The 19,341-nt window shown below is 46.8% G+C and overlaps 1 protein-coding gene across 1 annotated transcript in view; it reads left to right on the top strand.

The window, feature by feature from the left end:
• The window catches only part of Slc7a14 (solute carrier family 7 member 14), a 110,865-nt gene that overhangs the window by 67,024 nt on the left and 24,500 nt on the right, over positions 1 to 19,341 (top strand). The window contains exons 3-6 of the mRNA XM_041659057.1: positions 4,732 to 4,968; positions 7,739 to 7,956; positions 15,129 to 15,275; positions 18,394 to 18,602. Coding sequence (XP_041514991.1) covers positions 4,732 to 4,968; positions 7,739 to 7,956; positions 15,129 to 15,275; positions 18,394 to 18,602 — 811 coding nt within the window. The remainder of the gene's footprint in view (positions 1 to 4,731; positions 4,969 to 7,738; positions 7,957 to 15,128; positions 15,276 to 18,393; positions 18,603 to 19,341) is intronic.

The following is a 19,341-nucleotide window of genomic DNA, read 5'->3' as shown; positions in this document are numbered from 1 at the left end:
TGTGAGAACGTGTGTGTAGGCATTTGTGTGTGTACAGTGTACATCTGTGCGTTTGTGTATGTACAAGTGCACATCTGTGCATTTGTGTATGTACAAGTGCACATCTGTGCGTTTGTGTATGTACAAGTGCACATCTGTGCGTTTGTGTATGTACAAGTGTACATCTGTGCGTTTGTGTATGTACAAGTGCACATCTGTGCGTTTGTGTATGTACAAGTGTACATCTGTGCGTTTGTGTATGTACAAGTGCACATCTGTGCGTTTGTGTATGTACAAGTGTACATCTGTGAGTTTGTGTATGTACAAGTGTACATCTGTGCGTTTGTGTGTGTGCAGTTCACATATGTGTGTTTGTGTGTGTACAGTGTACATCTGTGCGTTTGTGTAGGTACAAGTGCACATCTGTGCGTTTGTGTATGTACAAGTGCACATCTGTGCGTTTGTGTATGTACAAGTGCACATCTGTGCGTTTGTGTATGTACAAGTGCACATCTGTGCGTTTGTGTGTGTACAAGTGCACATCTGTGCGTTTGTGTGTGTACAAGTGCACATCTGTGCGTTTGTGTGTGTACAAGTGTACATCTGTGCGTTTGTGTGTGTACAAGTGTACATCTGTGCGTTTGTGTGTGTACAAGTGCACATCTGTGCGTTTTGTGTGTGTGCAGTTCACATATGTGTGTTTGTGTCTGTACAGTGTACATCTGTGTGTTTGTGTTTGTGCAGTGCACATATGTGTGTTTGTGTGTGTACAGTGCACATCTGTGTGTTTGTGTGTGTACAGTGCACATCTGTGTGTTTGTGTGTGTACAGTGTACATCTGTGTGTTTGTGTGTGTACAGTGCACATCTGTGTGTTTGTGTGTGTGCAGTGCACATCTGTGTGTTTGTGTGTGCAGTGCACATCTGTGTATTTGTGTGTGCAGTGCACATCTGTGTGTTTGTGTGTGTACAGTGCACATCTGTGTGTTTGTGTTTGTGCAGTGCCCATCTGTGCATTTGTGTATGTACAAGTGCACATCTGTGCGTTTGTGTATGTACAAGTGCACATCTGTGTGTTTGTGTGTGTACAGTGCACATCTGTGTGTTTGTGTGTGTGCAGTGCACATCTGTGTGTTTGTGTGTGTGCAGTGCACATCTGTGTGTTTGTGTGTACAGTGCACATCTGTGTGTTTGTGTGTGTGCAGTACACATATGTGTGTTTGTGTGTGTACAGTGTACATCTGTGTGTTTGTGTTTGTGCAGTGCACATCTGTGTGTTTGTGTGTGTACAGTGCACATCTGTGTGTTTGTGTGTGTGCAGTGCACATCTGTGTGTTTGTGTGTGTGCAGTGCACATCTGTGTATTTGTGTGTGCAGTGCACATCTGTGTGTTTGTGTGTGTACAGTGCACATCTGTGTGTTTGTGTTTGTGCAGTGCCCATCTGTGCATTTGTGTATGTACAAGTGCACATCTGTGCATTTGTGTGTGTACAAGTGCACATCTGTGTGTTTGTGTGTGTTCAGTGCACATCTGTGTGTTTGTGTGTGTGCAGTGCACATCTGTGCGTTTGTGTTTGTTCAGTGCCCATCTGTGCATTTGTGTATGTACAAGTGCACATCTGTGTGTTTGTGTGTGTGCAGTTCACATATGTGTGTTTGTGTGTGTACAGTGCACATCTGTGTGTTTGTGTGTGTGCAGTGCACATCTGTGTGTTTGTGTGTGTGCAGTTCACATATGTGTGTTTGTGTGTGTACAGTGCACATCTGTGTGTTTGTGTGTGTACAGTGCACATCTGTGTGTTTGTGTGTGTACAGTGCACATCTGTGTGTTTGTGTGTGTACAGTGCACATCTGTGTGTTTGTGTGTGCATAGTACACGTCTGCACACACCCATAGAGGTCACAGGGCAACTCCAGTAGCATTTCCAGGCTCCATCTATCTTTTTTTTATTTTCCTTTTGAGATTGGGACTCTTGCTGATCTGGAACTCACTGAGCAGGCAAGGCTGGCTGGCCAGTGAGTTCCAGGAATCCTCTTGTCTCCACCTCCCCACTAATGGGACTAAAAGTACAAACTACCATGTCCAATAGTGAGCATAGCTTGAGCCATGATTACTAACCATAGCACAAGCTAGCCACAAGAAAAGCTTTAACGCATCAAGTGAAGGAAACTATACCTCCAGTAAGCTCCAAAATATTTTCACAGATGGAGATTTCAAGAAAAAAAGAGTAAGCGGGCTATTCATGCACTTAGTGATCCAATTATTAAACTCGACCTGGTTTGGGAGTCAATTCTCTATTAGGGTAGCTTGCTTTCTTCTTATTTAAATATAGATACATTGGTACCATGGCTTGGGGGACTTTGGGGAACTTTGTTACCTACACAACTTTAATTGGAGTACTGTCAGGTTTAATGACTGATGGTGTCAGGCTCTCTCTGACTGATGGTACTAGCCGTCCCCGAACTGATTTGGCAGAAAAATCATAAGTCTCTTCTTTGACACAAAGAAACAGAGGCATCCCAGACAAATTGCTTTTCTTCCAGACACATTTGTAAAAATTGCCTGGGTTTCTGTGACAGGCAACGGGGTGACCAAGGTTGCTCAGGTAAGAGATGGTGGTGGTGAGGTAGGAGGGAGATGCAGCCGGATACATCACGCCCTGAAAGAAAACCCAAAATTTTCTTGGCTACCTAATAGCATTGGGAAGAGGGCATGATGACAAGTTCACTAAGTCTAGCCCCTTCAATTTGAGGCTAGAAAAGTATTTCTTGGGATCCAGAAACCTGCTTCTCAAAAGAGCCAACTAAGATGGAGACAATTCATCACATGACATGAAGAAAATAAATGATTCCAACACGAATCGTACTATTTCCCTCGAAAGTTAGGTAACTTCTCATGTCCCAGTACCAGGTACATTTCAAAAAGACTAGTCACCTGGTAATATATGCAGTCCGTCTTAGCCCCACCGGAAATGTACCAAAGAAACAGATGTTCCATGAAAACTAAAAGACAGGTGATATCCATGCAGCAAAATGCCATATTTGGTGAGGACATTCTCAAAGACATGCCTGTGGTTCAGTGACGAATCACTAGTGTGGTCCAGAGCTGACTCCCTCTTGTGGCTGGGGCTTGGAGGATAATGAACAGCAAGCAGGAAATGGATGGCGAGGTGAAGAATCACTGGATCATCCCTCAGCTCATCCCAAGTGCAGCCCTGCAGGTCCTAAGACTGAAGAGCTAGAAATTCCTTCATTAACCATTTGCATTCATGGACTCAGTGAGTAAAGGCACGTGCCGCCTCGCCCCACAACCTGAGTTCAAGCCCCTGGAGCCAAACGGAGGAAGAAGAGAACTGACTCCTGAAAGGTGTGCTCTGGCCTACAAATACACACACATACACACCCACATACACCCACATACACACACACGCACACATACACACACATACGCACACACACACACACACATATACACACATACACACACACACACATACGCACACTCACACACACACACACAAAGCTTTAAGACTGTTTCAGAAATTCTGGTGATTTCCAATGAAAATTCATTTAACAATTTTTTATGAACTGGCCACCAACTCAGAAGCAATTTGCAAAATCAAACATTCTAGCACATTACAACTCAAAGTTATACTAATTTGATATTTAGATACTGAGAAATGAGAGTTATAAAATACTTTAAATTTTTATTTTCTGTAATTAAACTATTGTTTCTGTAAAAGCAGAAAATTTTATGTACACAGTAAAAATGATGCAATTCATACCTGTCTTAGTTAAGGTTTCTATTGCTGTGATAAATCACTGGGTTTTCCTAAAGAAAGATCATTCTCAATAGTAGGAAGCTTGTGCTGATTGCCTTCCCAAGTACGGTGGTTAAAGTGTTTGGAAGTCAAACATGGTGAGGCGTATCTATAATCCCAGCCCCTGGGAGGAAGAGGTGGTAGGATTATCAGAAGTCAAAGGATAGCCTGGTCCACAGAGGGAGTCAAAGGCTGGCTAAGGCTACCTACCCTCGCTAGCTTTTGTCAGCTCTAATCAACAGAGAGTCGCCTGGGAAGCAGGAGTCTCAGTTGAGTGACTGCCCAGAGCAGACTGTCCACCAGAGAATTTCTTGATTGACGTGAGGAGGTCAGACTCATTGTGGGCAATGCTACAGCTGGACAGGTGGTCCTGGGATGTAAAAGAAGGCCACAAAACATGAGCCAGAGAGAGCAAGCCAGGAAGCGTGTGCTCCATGGTTCCTGCCTCAAGGCTTCTGCCTTTAGTTCTTTCCTGACTTCTCTTAAAAACAGATTGTGAACCAGGCATGGAGGCACACACCTGTAATCCCAGCACTCAGGAGGCAGAGGCACATGGATCTCTGAGTTCGAGGCCAGTCTGGTCTACAGAGTGAGTTCAAGAATAGCCAGGGCTACACAAAGAAACCCTGTCTTAAAAAAAAAAATAGATTGTGACCCGGAAGTGCAAGCCTTTCTCCCCATGAGACTTCTGGTCAGTGTTTCATCACAGCAACAGAACCAATCTCTGAACACAATGACACCCCTGTCTCAGAAGGTCCAAAGAAACAAACAACCAAGCTATGTTTCTGGGAGGTAAGGTTGGAAATGTCTGTAATAGGCTTAATTGTGTCACATACAGCCGTTTGCCTTGTAACAATGTTTCAGTCAGTGACAGGCACCAAGATGTTAGCTGATCTCCAGGAGCCCACTGCTTGTTCTGTTTGTCCCTTGCAGGTGTGTGCTATGCGGAGTTTGGAGTTCGAGTCCCCAAGACTACGGGATCTGCCTACACCTACAGCTATGTCACTGTTGGGGAATTTGTGGCATTTTTCATTGGCTGGAACTTGATCCTGGAGTACCTGATTGGCACGGCAGCTGGCGCCAGTGCCCTGAGCAGCATGTTTGACTCCCTAGCAAACCATACCATCAGCCGCTGGATGGTGGATACAGTGGGCACCCTCAATGGCCTGGGTGAGACCGCGTCAACCTCTCTCCTAACATGCAAAGTCATGAGCAAGATGGATAGATTCCCCTTTAAGAACATAACTTGAAGCCGTGTTAATCCCAGCACTCGGGAGGCAGAGGCAGGCGGATCTCTGGGAGTTTGAGGCCAGCCTGGTCTATAAGAGCTAGTTCCGGGACAGGCACCAAAAGCTACAGAGAAACCCTGTCTCGAAAAACCAAAAAAAAAAAAAAAAAGAACACAACTTGGAGGCTGGGAAGATGGCTCAGTGGGTACAATATCTCCCAGGAAAGCTAAGGACCCCAGTGTGGTATCCCCAGAACACACATCCTGATTTGGAAAAATGTATCAAGAACTTTAAATACTTCTTTTTGTTTTTACAAGGCAATTCTTCACTCTAAGGAATTATTCTAAGAATACATTATACATAAGCTTCTCATCCCAGCCTTCTTTTTAAAGCATACACAGCCCTTATCTGAGATGCTTGGGACCAGTAGTTTTTTGACGTTGGGATTTTTCAAACTTTGGAATATTTATGTCGACAAAATAAGATGCTGGGACTGATCATTGACACCCAGGTCTAACACAAAATTTATTGGTTTTTCATACGCCTCTTAAATACATAGCCTGAAGAGATATTATTAAATATGTTATGTAAAGCTTCATTGTATGAGTAAATCTTATTACTTGGGGCACTGTGGAAAGCACTCAAAATTTTTCAGATTCGATAGCATCTCAAATTTTAGACTTTTAGGTTATGGGGGCTCAATTATAATAATTTTTAAAAATTCTTCACTGGGACAGATGGGTGAGTTGTGGGTACATATTATGTGCCTGGCAGCTAAAAGGATGACTGGGGAGGATTTCACATAGACTGTGTATTAATATGCAATGTAATGTCACCTATCAAAGACACAGACTGTACTGTGCATGTGTCCTGCCAGTAACTATACGAAGATAAACTCATGCAACCAAAGGGACTGGGGAACTCCACCAGCAATCTCATTGCAAAGTTTCTCCCACTTTTCCTAAATAAATGTTTTCACATCCAAATAATTTTTTGGAGGTGGAGTTGAGACAAGGTTTCTCTGTGTAACATCCCTGGTGTCCTGGAACTCACTTTGTAGACCAGGCTGGCCTCAGACTCAGAGAGATCTGCCTGCCTCTGCCTCCCGAGTGCTGGGGTTAAAGGCGTGTGCCGCCACTGCCCAACTCTAAATAAAAAAAATTAAGTAAAAAATGGATTCCAGTACAACCAACACCCACAAGGCATCTTATTACTGAGCAAGAGCTGAGTGGGTCAGAGATCATCTGACCAATGCCAAGAGGCAGACCATCTGTCACTTGCCACCAGCTCTCCACCCTAATGCCTGGGGTATCCGCCCATATTCACAGGATTCAGAGCTGGGGAGGCTTTGGAGTCTTGCCCCAAAATTTCCCAGGACAGCTGGGGCTGGAGCTCAGTGCTACCGTGCTTACGTGGAGCATTTGAGACCTTGAGTTCAAACCCCAGAGTGCATGTACCCATGGTGGGGATGAAGGGGGAGAGGAAGAAGAGGAAGGGAAGGAGAGAGAGAGAGAGAAGGGGAGTGGGAGGGGGAGGCGACCCCAAAAGAAAATCTGAAGCTATGTCAAACCACCTGTCTTCAGTGTGCTTACCTCAGAAAAGATTTGACAAAAATGCTGACCGGGGCTGAAGAGATGACTCGGTGGCTAAGAGCACTGGCTGTTTCCTGAGGCCATGAGCTTAGCCCCAGCATCCACGTCAGGTGGCTCACAGCCTCCTAGAGCTCCAGCTCCAGGTCATCCGAGGCCTATGGCCTCTGCAGGTACCTGCTCTCATGTGCACAGACTTGTCCACGGGCACACACAGAGAGACACACAAATTACAGATAATAAAAATAAGCCTTCTTTTTGCATTGCCGATCACCCCCAATGCCATGATAATAAGGAGAAAGATCAGGGCTGTATTCTGATTTCATAACATTTTAAATTTGAAATGACCCCAAAATCGGTCTTCCGTCTCACTCCCTCTGCAGATGAAGTCCAGAGAGATGAGGCGATGTGCCCAAGGCCGCACTGTGGGCTGTTGGCAGGAGTACAGCTGGAACCCAGGCTTCCTCCCTGACTGCTAAGGCAGTGCTTCTTCCTCTCCGTAGAGGGCAGGCGTCCACTGGCTAGCGGACAGACCGAGCCAGCAGGACGTGCTCACTGGACATTTGCTCTCTGTGACCACACACACACACACACACACACACACACGCACGCACACACACAAAACAAATGAGAGAGAGAAGAAAAACTCTTAAAATGGCTTTCTAAAGTGCTCATTTTGAAACTTGCTAATAAAGAAAGATTGTGACATGGGATAGAAACCTTGCAGATTGCAGGCTAACAATAATAAAGAGAAAGAAGCTTTCAGAGATTGTGTCAGACCTATTTGTGTGCTACAAATGTCCAAGATGCTCACTTCCACAGGTACTTTGCAGCTGTCTCATTACATGCTCCAAATTTTGATCTATGGTGTCACATAACCTTATCTGTGTCCCAAACTTCCTCATTTGCAAATAAACACTCATACCTGCTCATGGACCATACAGTGAAAGAGACAGATAACTCACTGACGGCAGACAGACAGACAGAGAGCCTTTGCTGCTCTTTTTGAAACACTAGTCGCTGCTCTACCAGTCGTAATAGCAAGACAGATGCAATGAGGTAGACTGAGTCACAGGGCCCTTTCTTCTCTTCAGACAATGCTAACCATGTTTCGTCCTGTAGGGAAAGGAGAGGAGTCCTACCCAGACCTTCTGGCTCTGGTGATTGCTGTCATCGTGACCGTCATCGTGGCTCTGGGGGTGAAGAATTCTGTGGGCTTCAACAACGTCCTCAACGTACTGAACCTGGCAGTGTGGGTGTTCATCATGATCGCAGGCTTCTTCTTCGTTAATGGCAAATACTGGGCTGAGGGCCAGTTCTTGCCCCACGGCTGGTCAGGGGTGAGTTCATTCCACGCCGGGAACAGGCTAAGACACGTCTTCAGGAAAATGTCTTTTTTTAGTTGGGAATGCTTTGAGTAAGTCTTTGGATTCTTAACTTGTTTCCGGTCTCACAGGCACGTGCTGAGACCCCAGTCTCTACACATAGCAGTAACATGTTAGATGTGGTGTGCTCTCTCAACATGCCTACCTCCATGCTAAAGGCTATGTGCAGTATCTCACCACAGCATCACAATGACCTCAGGCAGAGAACAGTCACACCTGGGCCTGCAGGATGAAAGCCTCGCACCCGGAGAGGGCCAGTGGCTCACTGTTAAGTGCTGTGCCAATGGTAGAATCAGAACCCAAAGCCAGGAGTATTGGATCCAAAGACTGTGTAGAAAGAGCTCAATTCTGCTAAGAGCAGCAGCCATGCGCAGAAATAGACAGACTGGTAAAGGAAGCCAGGAAGAGTGGGTGAAAGGGAAGGGCTGAAATTGCCTCGGTGTAAAATTAGGGCAAAAACTTATAATCACACTCCAACATCTATCCCTGAAAAGGGAGTCCTGCTGGGGTCTGGGAGCAGCGGAGCGACAGCTTCAAGTCCCCTCTGAGAGGCACACAGTCTGGCTAGTGTAGTCTGGGGGACAGAAGGGCAAGCTTGGAGGAAGGGACACCTTCAGATTCCACCCAGGACCTGGTGACAGTAAAAATGTCAGTCTTGATGGTGAATATACTAAGGGGCGGCTCTCAGTCCCACTGACTTTTTTCTACAGTGTAGCTAGAAAATACTTATTTTGTGGACTTACTGGTAAATAAATTCAGACCTTTTTGAGCTTAAGTCAGGAATTTTCCAGATGGCAGCATCTCAGAAGTCCCCAAGTCCTGTCCTCTCATTTCACAAGCGAGTGACTATCCAGAGGCCCAGAGAACCAGGTTCTCCCGGTGTTGGGGTACAGCGCAAATGCAGAACTCTGCTCAGTTTGCTTTTGTAGCATTTGCTTAGACTGGTTTTCCTCCAAGATGTCCAGGGATCCGAAATCATTCTTGGAGAACACTCAAAATGACCTCTGTTATTCTAAGCTATGCCATGCTACTCAGCGCAGAGAAATAAGCAAGTCCTTTAAGCCCAAACTGTGTGTCTTCTGCTAATCCGTAAGAATTCCACAGACCCACAAAGCACATCCCTGATCTCTGAGATGAATAAAGGCTGAAACTGGTCGAAACCAGAAAGGGGGACAAAGAAGCACTGTTGGAGCCCGAGTCTACATCTCTTATGATACAAATTGTTCTTTTCCTATCGCAGAAGAGAAACAACAAATTCTAGGAGTGGAAACAAGGAATGTCTCCCTGTCCTTACTGCATTCTTACTGTAACTAATGAAAGTGTTCTCGGGGTTTTCTCAGCACCGTGAGAGATGACTGGGCTGAGGGCTTACTGGAAGATGCCGGGCAACAGTTCACGTCTGTGTTCTCAGCCCTTCTTATTATCAAGGGAAGAGACAAACTCGCAACAAATGCTTGCAGAAAAGGAGTCCTTGGGTGCCTTTGTGTGGCACTGTGAGAGCAATGCCTGTCTGCCATGCTAGCTGCTACCCGTCAGTGCTCCGTCAGTGCTGGCCTGCACTTACAGCCACGCTCTAAAGCAGGTGGAGTTCTCTCCCACCATACGCTTGGAGATCCCAGGGTTCTGAGGGACTGGTAACACACTTGGCCTCACTTCCCTCAGTCAGTCAGGGCAGGGGTTATGTGATTCTCAAGCTCTTTCTTCTCTTTTTTAGTACCCCGCGTATACTACGCTGATCCCTCCCCTCTAAGCATTCTTAAAAGAATAATAATGAGGAAGAGGGCTGGGAAGATGGCTCCCCAGGGAAATCACTTGCTGCATAGGCAACAAACGTGAAGATCAAAGCTCGAATGCCCATATCCCACATAAATGCCAGCCAGAGAGGCATGGTAGCCCATCAGTAATGCCAGCTATTGAAAGCGAGAGACAGGGTATCCAGGCAATGATAACAGGCTGAACTGACAGACCCTTCCTCAGCGAATATGGTGGAGAGCAACTGAGGAAGACTTAACATCAATATTGGACCTGCACAAGCAGGCACACGTGTGCATATGTACACCTTCACAAATGCAAACACACACACATGCTCGCCTATACATGCAGACACACATGTGCATATGTACACCTTCACAGATGCAAACACACATACATGCTCACCTATACATGCAGACACATGTGTGCATGTGTACGCCTTCATGAATACAAACACACATACATGTTTACCTGCACACACAGGCACACGTGTGCATATGTACACCTTCACAGATGCAAACACACATACATGCTCGCCTATACATGCAGACACACGTGTGCATATGTACACCTTCACAGATGCAAACACACATGCTCATAAATCACAATAACAATGAGGTAACTAATCTTACATATTTTCTTTAAACCTTTGTGAAGATTTAGAACATTAGAATTTTTCCTTTTTTTTTTTTACATTCATGGGTATTTTGACTGCATGTGTGTCTGTGCACCACGTTCATACAGTACCTGCAGAGTCCAGAAGAGGGAGCAAATCCTCTGGAACTGGAGTTACAGATGATTGTTAGCCACCATGTGGGTGCTGGAAATCAAATCCCTGTCACATGGAAAAGCAATTGCTTCTCTTAACTGCAGAGCCATCTCTCCAGCCCCTGAGCTGAAAGAGACAATAAGCAATGACAAGTTCGTATCTTCTCTCAGACTGAATGTGCATACCCACACAGTAACTCAGCCCCTGTGAGGGATAGGAGGAGCCAGGGGCCTCTGCAGAGACACTCTTTCCCAGCTGTGAAGGAAGCGGATGAATCTTTTAACCTTTCTTCTCTCTGGTGCTCTGTTCTGGGGTCTTCATCATCTTCAGGGCATCTTCTTCCCACTTTGGGGATTCTACGTCCTTCCCCAATCAAGAGACCACTGCTTCAAGAAGGAATTATCAGACTGGCTTTGGGGGCCCTGGTTTATGCACCCTGGGTTCTCCCTTGCTTTTATAGAAGGAAAAAAGGACTAGACTTAGAGGTGAAGAAGAAAAGGAACAAGGACCCCCTCACACTTAGCATCTCTTTGTGACAAGCTCTTTCAAATACACGCTTCGTTTCTTCTTCCTGGGAGCCCAGGGAGCATCACAACTCTCTCCCCTTTCAGACCAAAACGGGGCACGTTTTATCCAGAGACAGTGCTAGTAACAATCCGTGGGTGAACCAAGTCCATATTTACTCCACTGTCACCTGGTTTCTACCGCTTGAGGCCTCCCAGCTTTGTCTAACCCTCTGGCCACCCAGCAACTCCAGCAGACTTGTCATTGGTCACCAGGAAAGCCTGACTGGAAATTTGGATTTTTAATGTGCATCTATTATCTCTGAAGGAAGCAAGTGTTCAAGCCTGTGCTGTGACTTAAAAAGCATTTTCTGAGCATGAGGGACAGCGTGGGAGCCGCTGTTGTTCACTTTCCTGCTCCCCTCCTGGCCTGGGATTGCTGCACCATGCACGTACTCCCCCGTGAACAACCTGGCCTTGCTCTTTCGCAACTGTGGTATCAGTTCATTGTTCTTGTCCAGCCAGGCCACTGTGAACTTAAATCGCATATCGCCAAAGCCTGACACCTTCTCATGACTCGATCATCTGCCACGGTGGTGAATGGTCCTCACTCTTATCTAACAAATGTCAGAAAAAAATGTTTTCTCATGTAGCATGAATGTCTATGCTGCTTTGGGAACCCCTGAACCCCACTGTAAAACTAGGGGGACTAGTGCAGAGTTCCAGTAACTTGGCATGTGCTGTGCTTTATGTAGAAGGGGAAGAGGAAACGAGGTAGGGTTTCATAAGGACACCATCACATTGGTTTAAGCACAGCTTGCAAGTGCCATGAAAGGGTTAACGAACAACCAGTCCTCTGGCAACGGGGGCCTCACAAACCTCTTCCAGCCACCTCCTCCAAAGAAAACAGCTCAAAGAATGGTTTACTCACTTAAAGGTTCTGGGTCAAGTGCTTCTTTGGTCTTGAAGAGCTTAAGAACAACAAACATTTTCCCCTATATCAAGTGACTCCGGCCCTCAGTTGAACCCCTGCCCCCATCTGCAGTTCCTCAGCCCCTGGACGGAGTTGGATGTGTGTGCCCTTTATGTTATTTGTTCTTGATGCTATCTTATGGTTTGCCTTTAACCAAATAAGATATTTTACCAGCACAAATAGCCCCCAGGAAAAATAGTCCATAGTCAGAATTTGCAAAGAATTCCAAAAACCTCCAAAGGAAAACTATTACTTTCTGTAGTCTCCTTGTCTGGATCCGTCTGTTGGAGCCTATTAACACATTCCACTGTCACTGAGGACGGACTGCTAACAGAGCCAGGGCATGGGGTAGCTAAAAATGCTATTACCATTGTCATCTTGTCCTGTCGCCCTGGTAGTAAATTAGATAAAGGGGACTCGTTATTTTCTGATGTCTGAGACTTCTCAAGACAATGCAGGAAGCCCACCTCCTCTCAAAGCCTCACACACACTGTCCAAGCCGGGGAGGCTCAGCTTTTAGGGACCCTGCACACTGAGTAGCAAGCCCCTCACGACAGTGCTGTTGACAATTAAGCGACAAGAGCTTCTTCTCTGCAGAACTGTTGTCAGGGTGAGCCCGATCTGAATTATCTGAGCAAGCACCCACACAGGCTCACCACACGCATGTTTCTTATGTGTTACTGGTATCACAATCATAAATGTCACTGGCCAGATGAGATCTGGGGAGAGAGAGGTAGGAATCAGCTTTTATGATCAATCCTTCTCAGTTTTGTTTTCTTTTTGAGGTTCTTTGTACTCACACTTGTTTACAAGAGAAAGAAAGTGGAGAGAGAGAGAGAGAGAGAGAGAGAGAGAGAGAGAGAAACAGAGAGAAGAAATAATCTTATCAGATGGTGTACACTGGTAATCCCAGCAGGCCAGAGTCACTGGTAAGCAGGTCATGTCTTCGAGAGCAACCAGGATCTCATAGGGAGACTTTGTCTCAAAACAAAATAAAAAACCAACTCAACTAAAAAGTTGGTCTTTCTGCTAATTTTGTTTTATTTTGCCTGTCTTATTAGGCTGAGTCTATTTGACCTGGTGTGTTAGATTCACCCCATATTTCCTCCTCCACCCTGGCCTACCTCCACTTTTCCCATCTGTCCAGTGCTCCAGACTCCCTCCTTGCTCAGCATGTAGGGTTTAGCCAATGGGAGAGATTGCCAGACAATCAGCAGACGGAAAGAGAGCAAGGTCTTGGTGTTACCGCCTCACCCCTGCCTGGTCCTGGCTCCACACTGGCTGTGTGCTCTGCTGGCCAGCCCAGCTCCCCAGCTCTGGCTCTTACTGGATCCCAGGACTACCGTTCTGTGCTGGGCTCCTACACTTATAGATGGCAAGGGTTGCTTCAGCTTTCCTAGCTGAAGCTTTGGTACTGCCTGGACTTCGCCCACCTCATTCATGCCTAAATTCCCTTCATCTGTTTCATTCCCCCAGCACCCCACATCATCGGTGTTGAATTCAAGTGCAGAAGGACTCTCAAACACCCAGTCTTCGATGGATCTGGTCTTTCTTCAACTGTCATAGCTTTCTAATGCAACATGAGCCTATGCATCTTCATCATCTTCACAAGCGCATGTCTCTCTTCCCAGCAAGATCATACTTAATTTTCTAGTGTCTAATCAATAATTGTCATCCAAAGCCGGGTGTGTAGTACAAGCCTCTAATCCCAGCACTCGAGAGGCAGAGACAGGTGGATCTCTGAGTTCAAGGCTAGCCTGGTCTACAGAGTGAGTTCAGGATAGACAGACTAGTGACAATATAAATGGGATTCCTTTCCAGAAAAAATTCACAAATTTCCCAGAATCAGAACTGCTAGGCTGGAAGACTGGAACCTGACCATGACAGCTGAGAGCCTCCAAAGGAAACTGCCTTGCTTTCCCCATGGCCAACACGACTCCAGACTGCTTGAGAAGCTATTCACATCTGCGATGCGTTGTCCTGCTTCCGGCATCTAGGATTTTGATTTGTGCTTATGAGGAAGTCTGTGCAGAAGTTAACACTTTGGGCTAGAATCCATTTGCCACTTCCTTTACAAACCACACGTGTGGAGGGGGACAGATGGTCCACTCTACACACGCTCTATCCTCCTGCACCCCTCTCTGAGCTTGAAGCTGTGTCTTCATCCGAAACACACCATCCATCTTCTGCAAGGGCACCCCAACTATTTAAAGAGGCATGTTTTCATTTTCAGTAGATAGTGAGACTACCAAGGCTAGGAAAACCCACTTAAAAGAAAGCCATGTGATCCTCAATTGCAGGGTATCAGTGACATCTTAACTGAAGGCTTGACCACCCATGGAGTCACCTAAAATCCTGCCGACAGACACGAGCAAAGTTTCTGGTTGAATGGGATTCCCCCGGGCACTTTGTCCAACTGCCTGCCTCATACCCAAAGAAGCAGAGAGTCAAACAATCTCATCTCCTCATCTTTCCTTTAAAGGCACTAGAAATCCAAGCCTCATGGCCCCCAATCTAGACACCACCACAGAGGTGACCTATTGGGGCAGAATAATACTTTGTTCAGAAGTTCATGCATCTCACCCACAAATGGCCAGCAGCTCACATCCACTGCATCCCTGGTTGGAAAAAAAAAAAAACACCTTTCCGCATTTCCAAAAGTCTCTTACATTGTGGTTGAGTGCTGACAGGTGAAAATAAAACGTAAAGTGCAAAATATGCAGGCAGCACCGAGGAGGAGGCCTGAGAAGGTAGCTCAGGGAGGAGGCCTGAGAGGGTAGCTCAGGGGTGGAGAACCTTCACTAGCACGCATGAGACGCTAGGTTCGATGCCCCCCACACAAAAAAAATAGATAACAAACATACTATTTTTTTCTTTCAAAAAGAATTTTACGTTGACTAACCCACTTCTTTTTTAGCCATAAAATTCTCATCCGTTTTTATCACATGAGGAAATGCCCAGAGTCATACAGCAGAGTCCGGTAGAGCAGAACTTGGCTGCTTCCTCCTAAATGGCACAGCTCCCCTGTGCCATTCAGGAGTGTCTACAGAGCACCGGGCTGTCCTGGGCACCATGTTTAAGCCATGGTTCTGCCCTCATCTGAGCCTGACAGATGTCTTCGTCTTTACAGGTGCTGCAAGGAGCAGCCACGTGTTTCTATGCTTTCATTGGCTTTGACATCATTGCCACCACTGGGGAAGAAGCCAAGAACCCCAACACATCCATCCCGTACGCTATCACCGCGTCCCTGGTCATCTGCCTGACAGCGTATGTGACTGTAAGTACCACGTGCAGACGGGACCCGTGCATGACCTTTGCACTTTATTGTGACAGATGGCTGGCTCTAGGGCTAAGAGGTTCAGTATCATGGTGTAAGTGCATGGACAGGAGATCAATCCTGAGAACTCGCATGGAGCCCAAAGTCAGGCACGATTGTTTGTGCTCATAATCCCAGCACTGGGGAAGCAGACCGATGCCTGGGCTCACTGACAGCCAGCTCCATGGGAGACCCTGTCTAAAAACACGGTGGACAGCACCTGACGAGTATTTAAGGTTGTCCTCCGCACACACGCCTGTACACATCGGCACATGCACACGCATGCTCACATTCACACTTACACATACATATACACACTCACAACAGCAACAAATGTGACTGTGGGACCGACGCCTCCTCTCTCAGGACATGGACTTCTCCTCACTCCGTGTTGGTGCATGCACACCGTTCCCTTGGGTCCCCTGTTGCTCTATCAATGAGAAAAAGAAACTCGGGAGAGAAAATCCACCGGCCCTCACCTCAGCCTGTGCCTCTCACGTCTCCGTCCCCACCCTTTCCTATGCCTAGGGACAGTGTGCAAGGAGTGGGCTGTCGGCCAAGCAACTCAGGTCATAGGCTGGCAGTAACGGGTGGCTTCAGTGCACAGCCCTCAATGTGCTTCTGTCTTCTGGGAGCTTCCCGGCAGTGGAGAAGCAAGGCTCCCACAGAGGGAGTGAGAGAACACGCTGTCCTTGGGAGACACCCTCGCCCTGAAATCCGGAGAGAAGTGCAATTCTGTTCAGCTTGGTCTCCCAACACCAACTCAAGCTCACCCTAGGGGTTTCCCTCAGAGCGAAGCCTCCAGCCTAATCTCCTCAGGATGCAGGAATAAGCTCACACACACACACACTTCTCAGTCCCCACGGCAGAATTTCTCTCACAGAAATTGTTAGCCTCATCCAACATCTTCTTGTCCCCTAGAACCACCTGACCAGCCACCGGGACACGGACACTCCCTGATTCTGAAAGTCTATCTGGGTCACCACATTCAGGAAAAAGGAAGTGTCCAGGGTGGATGCCACCCCCACAGATTCCAATATGCTAATCTGATGAAACATACGTGTCCAATGAGCAAAGTCAGGGAAATTAGGAAAAACTCAGGATGGGGTACGCTCTATCAGACTGGCCAACTCTCATCACTCAAAAAAAAAAAAAACATCTTTAGCCATTACTTAAGGATTATTGACCAAATGATAAAGCAAGATGCAAAACCAGACTGTCCATTGATAGAAATTCAGTTGCCCACCCAGACAGTTTGTGAATGGGCCAATTATCGCCTCCCTCTGTGAACACACACTCAAGTGGTGTCATATTCTATCCAGACCCTGATTATCCTATGTTGTGGGAGACGTAGCAGGGCAGGAGCAAGAGTCCTCCTCTGCCCTGTTTGTCTCCTTCCACGTTTTCATCATCCCACCCCTCCTGTAGAAGTAGACCCTGGCAGCGTGCACACACAGTAAGTTCACCATTGTGGCTCTTTCCTTCAGTAGCACTTTCTAGATTACAGAATCCTCTTGTGTAACCCGTACTGGTCCGTGTGGCTGGAAGGCTCTGAGGTTTGCTGTGAGACTCGAGCACACTCCTCCAGCCTCTCTACTGCATCCTCAACAGTGCTGTGACAAGTGATACCCCCTGGAGGGCCACTGTCTCTCAGACTACACAGGCCTTAGCCTGCCTCGGGGGCCACTTGGCCTTTTACTGGTCAGGAAACAGTCACTGCTCCACCAAGGGGCTGGCCTGCTGCACCGTATTCTGCTGCCTTCTCTGGTGACACATAGCTTCCATGGGAGCCTTGACTCCCAACGATCAGGCAAGGAAGTGGTCTGATGTGACCTCCCTCCCCATTTAATTCCCTTCTTGGTATCAGGGGTGTTTTTACATGCCAGAAGTCACATGTGACTACTGGTTCCATTTTTTAGGGCCAGTGCTTAAAAAATCAATTTTTGACAGATCTTTAACATAGAAAGGACCCCTACAGGAGTCCCCAGACAAGTGTACCTTGGTTAAGTAGAGACACGGTGGCTTCGCAAAGCATGATGGGATCCATCTTGAATGCACAGTTCTCTGTTGGCCTGCATGACCCTCAGCACTAAACCAGAGAGAAGAAATGAAATATGAGTCCTCATTGTCTGTGGAAACCTCAAACACTTTCAGTGTTTGGACCTCTGAGGCTTGGAGTGAGAAGGAGGACAGATCAGAACCAGGAGTGTCCTAAAGAAACGAAAGAAGTAAAAGCCTTGTCCTGGTGACATAGCCCAGTGGATAAAGGCGCTTGCTGCGAAGCAGACAACCTGAGATGAATCCCCATAAACCACGTGACAGAAGAGAATCGAGCTGCCCTAAGATGTGCTTCAGCCTACAAACACACGCACACACACACACACGCATATGTACATACAGGCACACACACAGACAGACACACACACACAGGCACACAGACACACTCATGCACAAAATACGTGAACACACATTCAAACACACACACGCAAATATACATACAGGCACACACACAGAGACAGACACACACACATGCATATGTACATACAGGCACACACACAGACACACATTCAAACACACATATACACACATATGTACATACAGGCACACACACAGAGTCACACACATGCACACCGACACACACATGCACAAATATACATGAACACACATTCAAACACACACATGCTTGCACACACACAAATATTGAAAAACACACAATTATAAAATAGAAGAGGAAGAAGGAGTGAGAGCTTCATCCTTTAGGGTGGGGCACTTGCGACCCTGGCTACAGCTCCTTCCATCAGGAGATGTCTCGGGGTAGATCTGTTTCTGTGAGGCTTGAAACAGCTGTGGGTTTATCCTCACATAGGAAAAGGCCACAAAGACATTTTAAAAATCATTTGGTCCCAACCACCAAAATCAAAAGTGGGGGAAAAAACGTGGAGACCAAATGATCTAAACAAAAGTCATATGCCAGTTAATGGCTCCAAGCTACCACAAAAGTCTCTGTCTCCAGCTCGGGGTCACCCACCCATGCTGTCCGTCTCCCCTGCTTCCAGTCTGTCTTCTTTTGTCTTGACAGGTGAGCATGATCTTAACGCTAATGGTACCATATTACGCCATCGACACGGAGTCCCCTCTCATGGAGATGTTTGTGGTCCATGGCTTCTATGCCGCAAAGTTTGTAGTGGCTATTGGATCAGTGGCAGGACTGACAGTCAGCCTGCTGGGCTCCCTGTTCCCCATGCCCAGAGTCATTTATGCCATGGCTGGTGATGGGCTGCTTTTCAGGTAAGGGGTCCCCCAGAAATGATTCCCTCTCTTCTCTTCCTATCCAGGAGGCTGTCACCCACTGACACTCAGCTTCATGGCTACCTTTCCTAAGCTTCTCAAAGTCTGGGTTTAAAGAGCTCAGACTCTGAAATGGCCTGTAGTTGACTCTTGGTCCCTCAGTCCAGAACCAGGGGATGTGTGCGTGTCTCCCTCCTGTGACATACATTTCCTTGTCAGGGCAGTGGGTCAAAAATCACTGCATAGAATGTGACATCACTTTCAAAAGGAAGAACCCAGAGGCCTTTTGGCCTGCCTCCTAGTGAGAACAAACCCAGGGACCTCTTGGCCTGCCTCCTAGTGAGACCTAACCCAGAGGCCTTTTGGCCTGCCTCCTAGTGAGACCAGGTTTCTTTCCCAGGGCCCCATGAAGCTGAAAACATTCAAAAGTCAGAGAGGAGATAAAATCCTCTAATGATAACATGGCAATTGTTACAGTAACAGTCATTTGTGGGACAGTTACAGCAGCTGGGAGCTCTGTGTACTGTGTCCCCTTGTCGCTCAGACACTGTTTGGCAGATGAGTATGCCAGCAATTAAAGAGATGGGAAAGTCTTGATCCAAACCTTGAAGCTGATGAGTGGTGGACCAGAACTTGAAACCAGAACTATCTGGCCTGAAACTCAGACTTCCATTGTTTAATTGTGTGGGTGTTTGGTCAGCTTGTTTCTGTGCACCAAGTAGTGTGTAGTGCTCCAAAA

Source organism: Microtus oregoni, unplaced genomic scaffold (assembly GCF_018167655.1).
Source record: "Microtus oregoni isolate MIOR12 unplaced genomic scaffold, Mior012 000010F_ref0000083, whole genome shotgun sequence".
NCBI lineage: Eukaryota > Metazoa > Chordata > Mammalia > Rodentia > Cricetidae > Microtus > Microtus oregoni.
The sequence above is the reverse complement of the archived record's forward strand: the minus strand, read 5'-3'. Positions and strand labels throughout refer to the sequence as shown.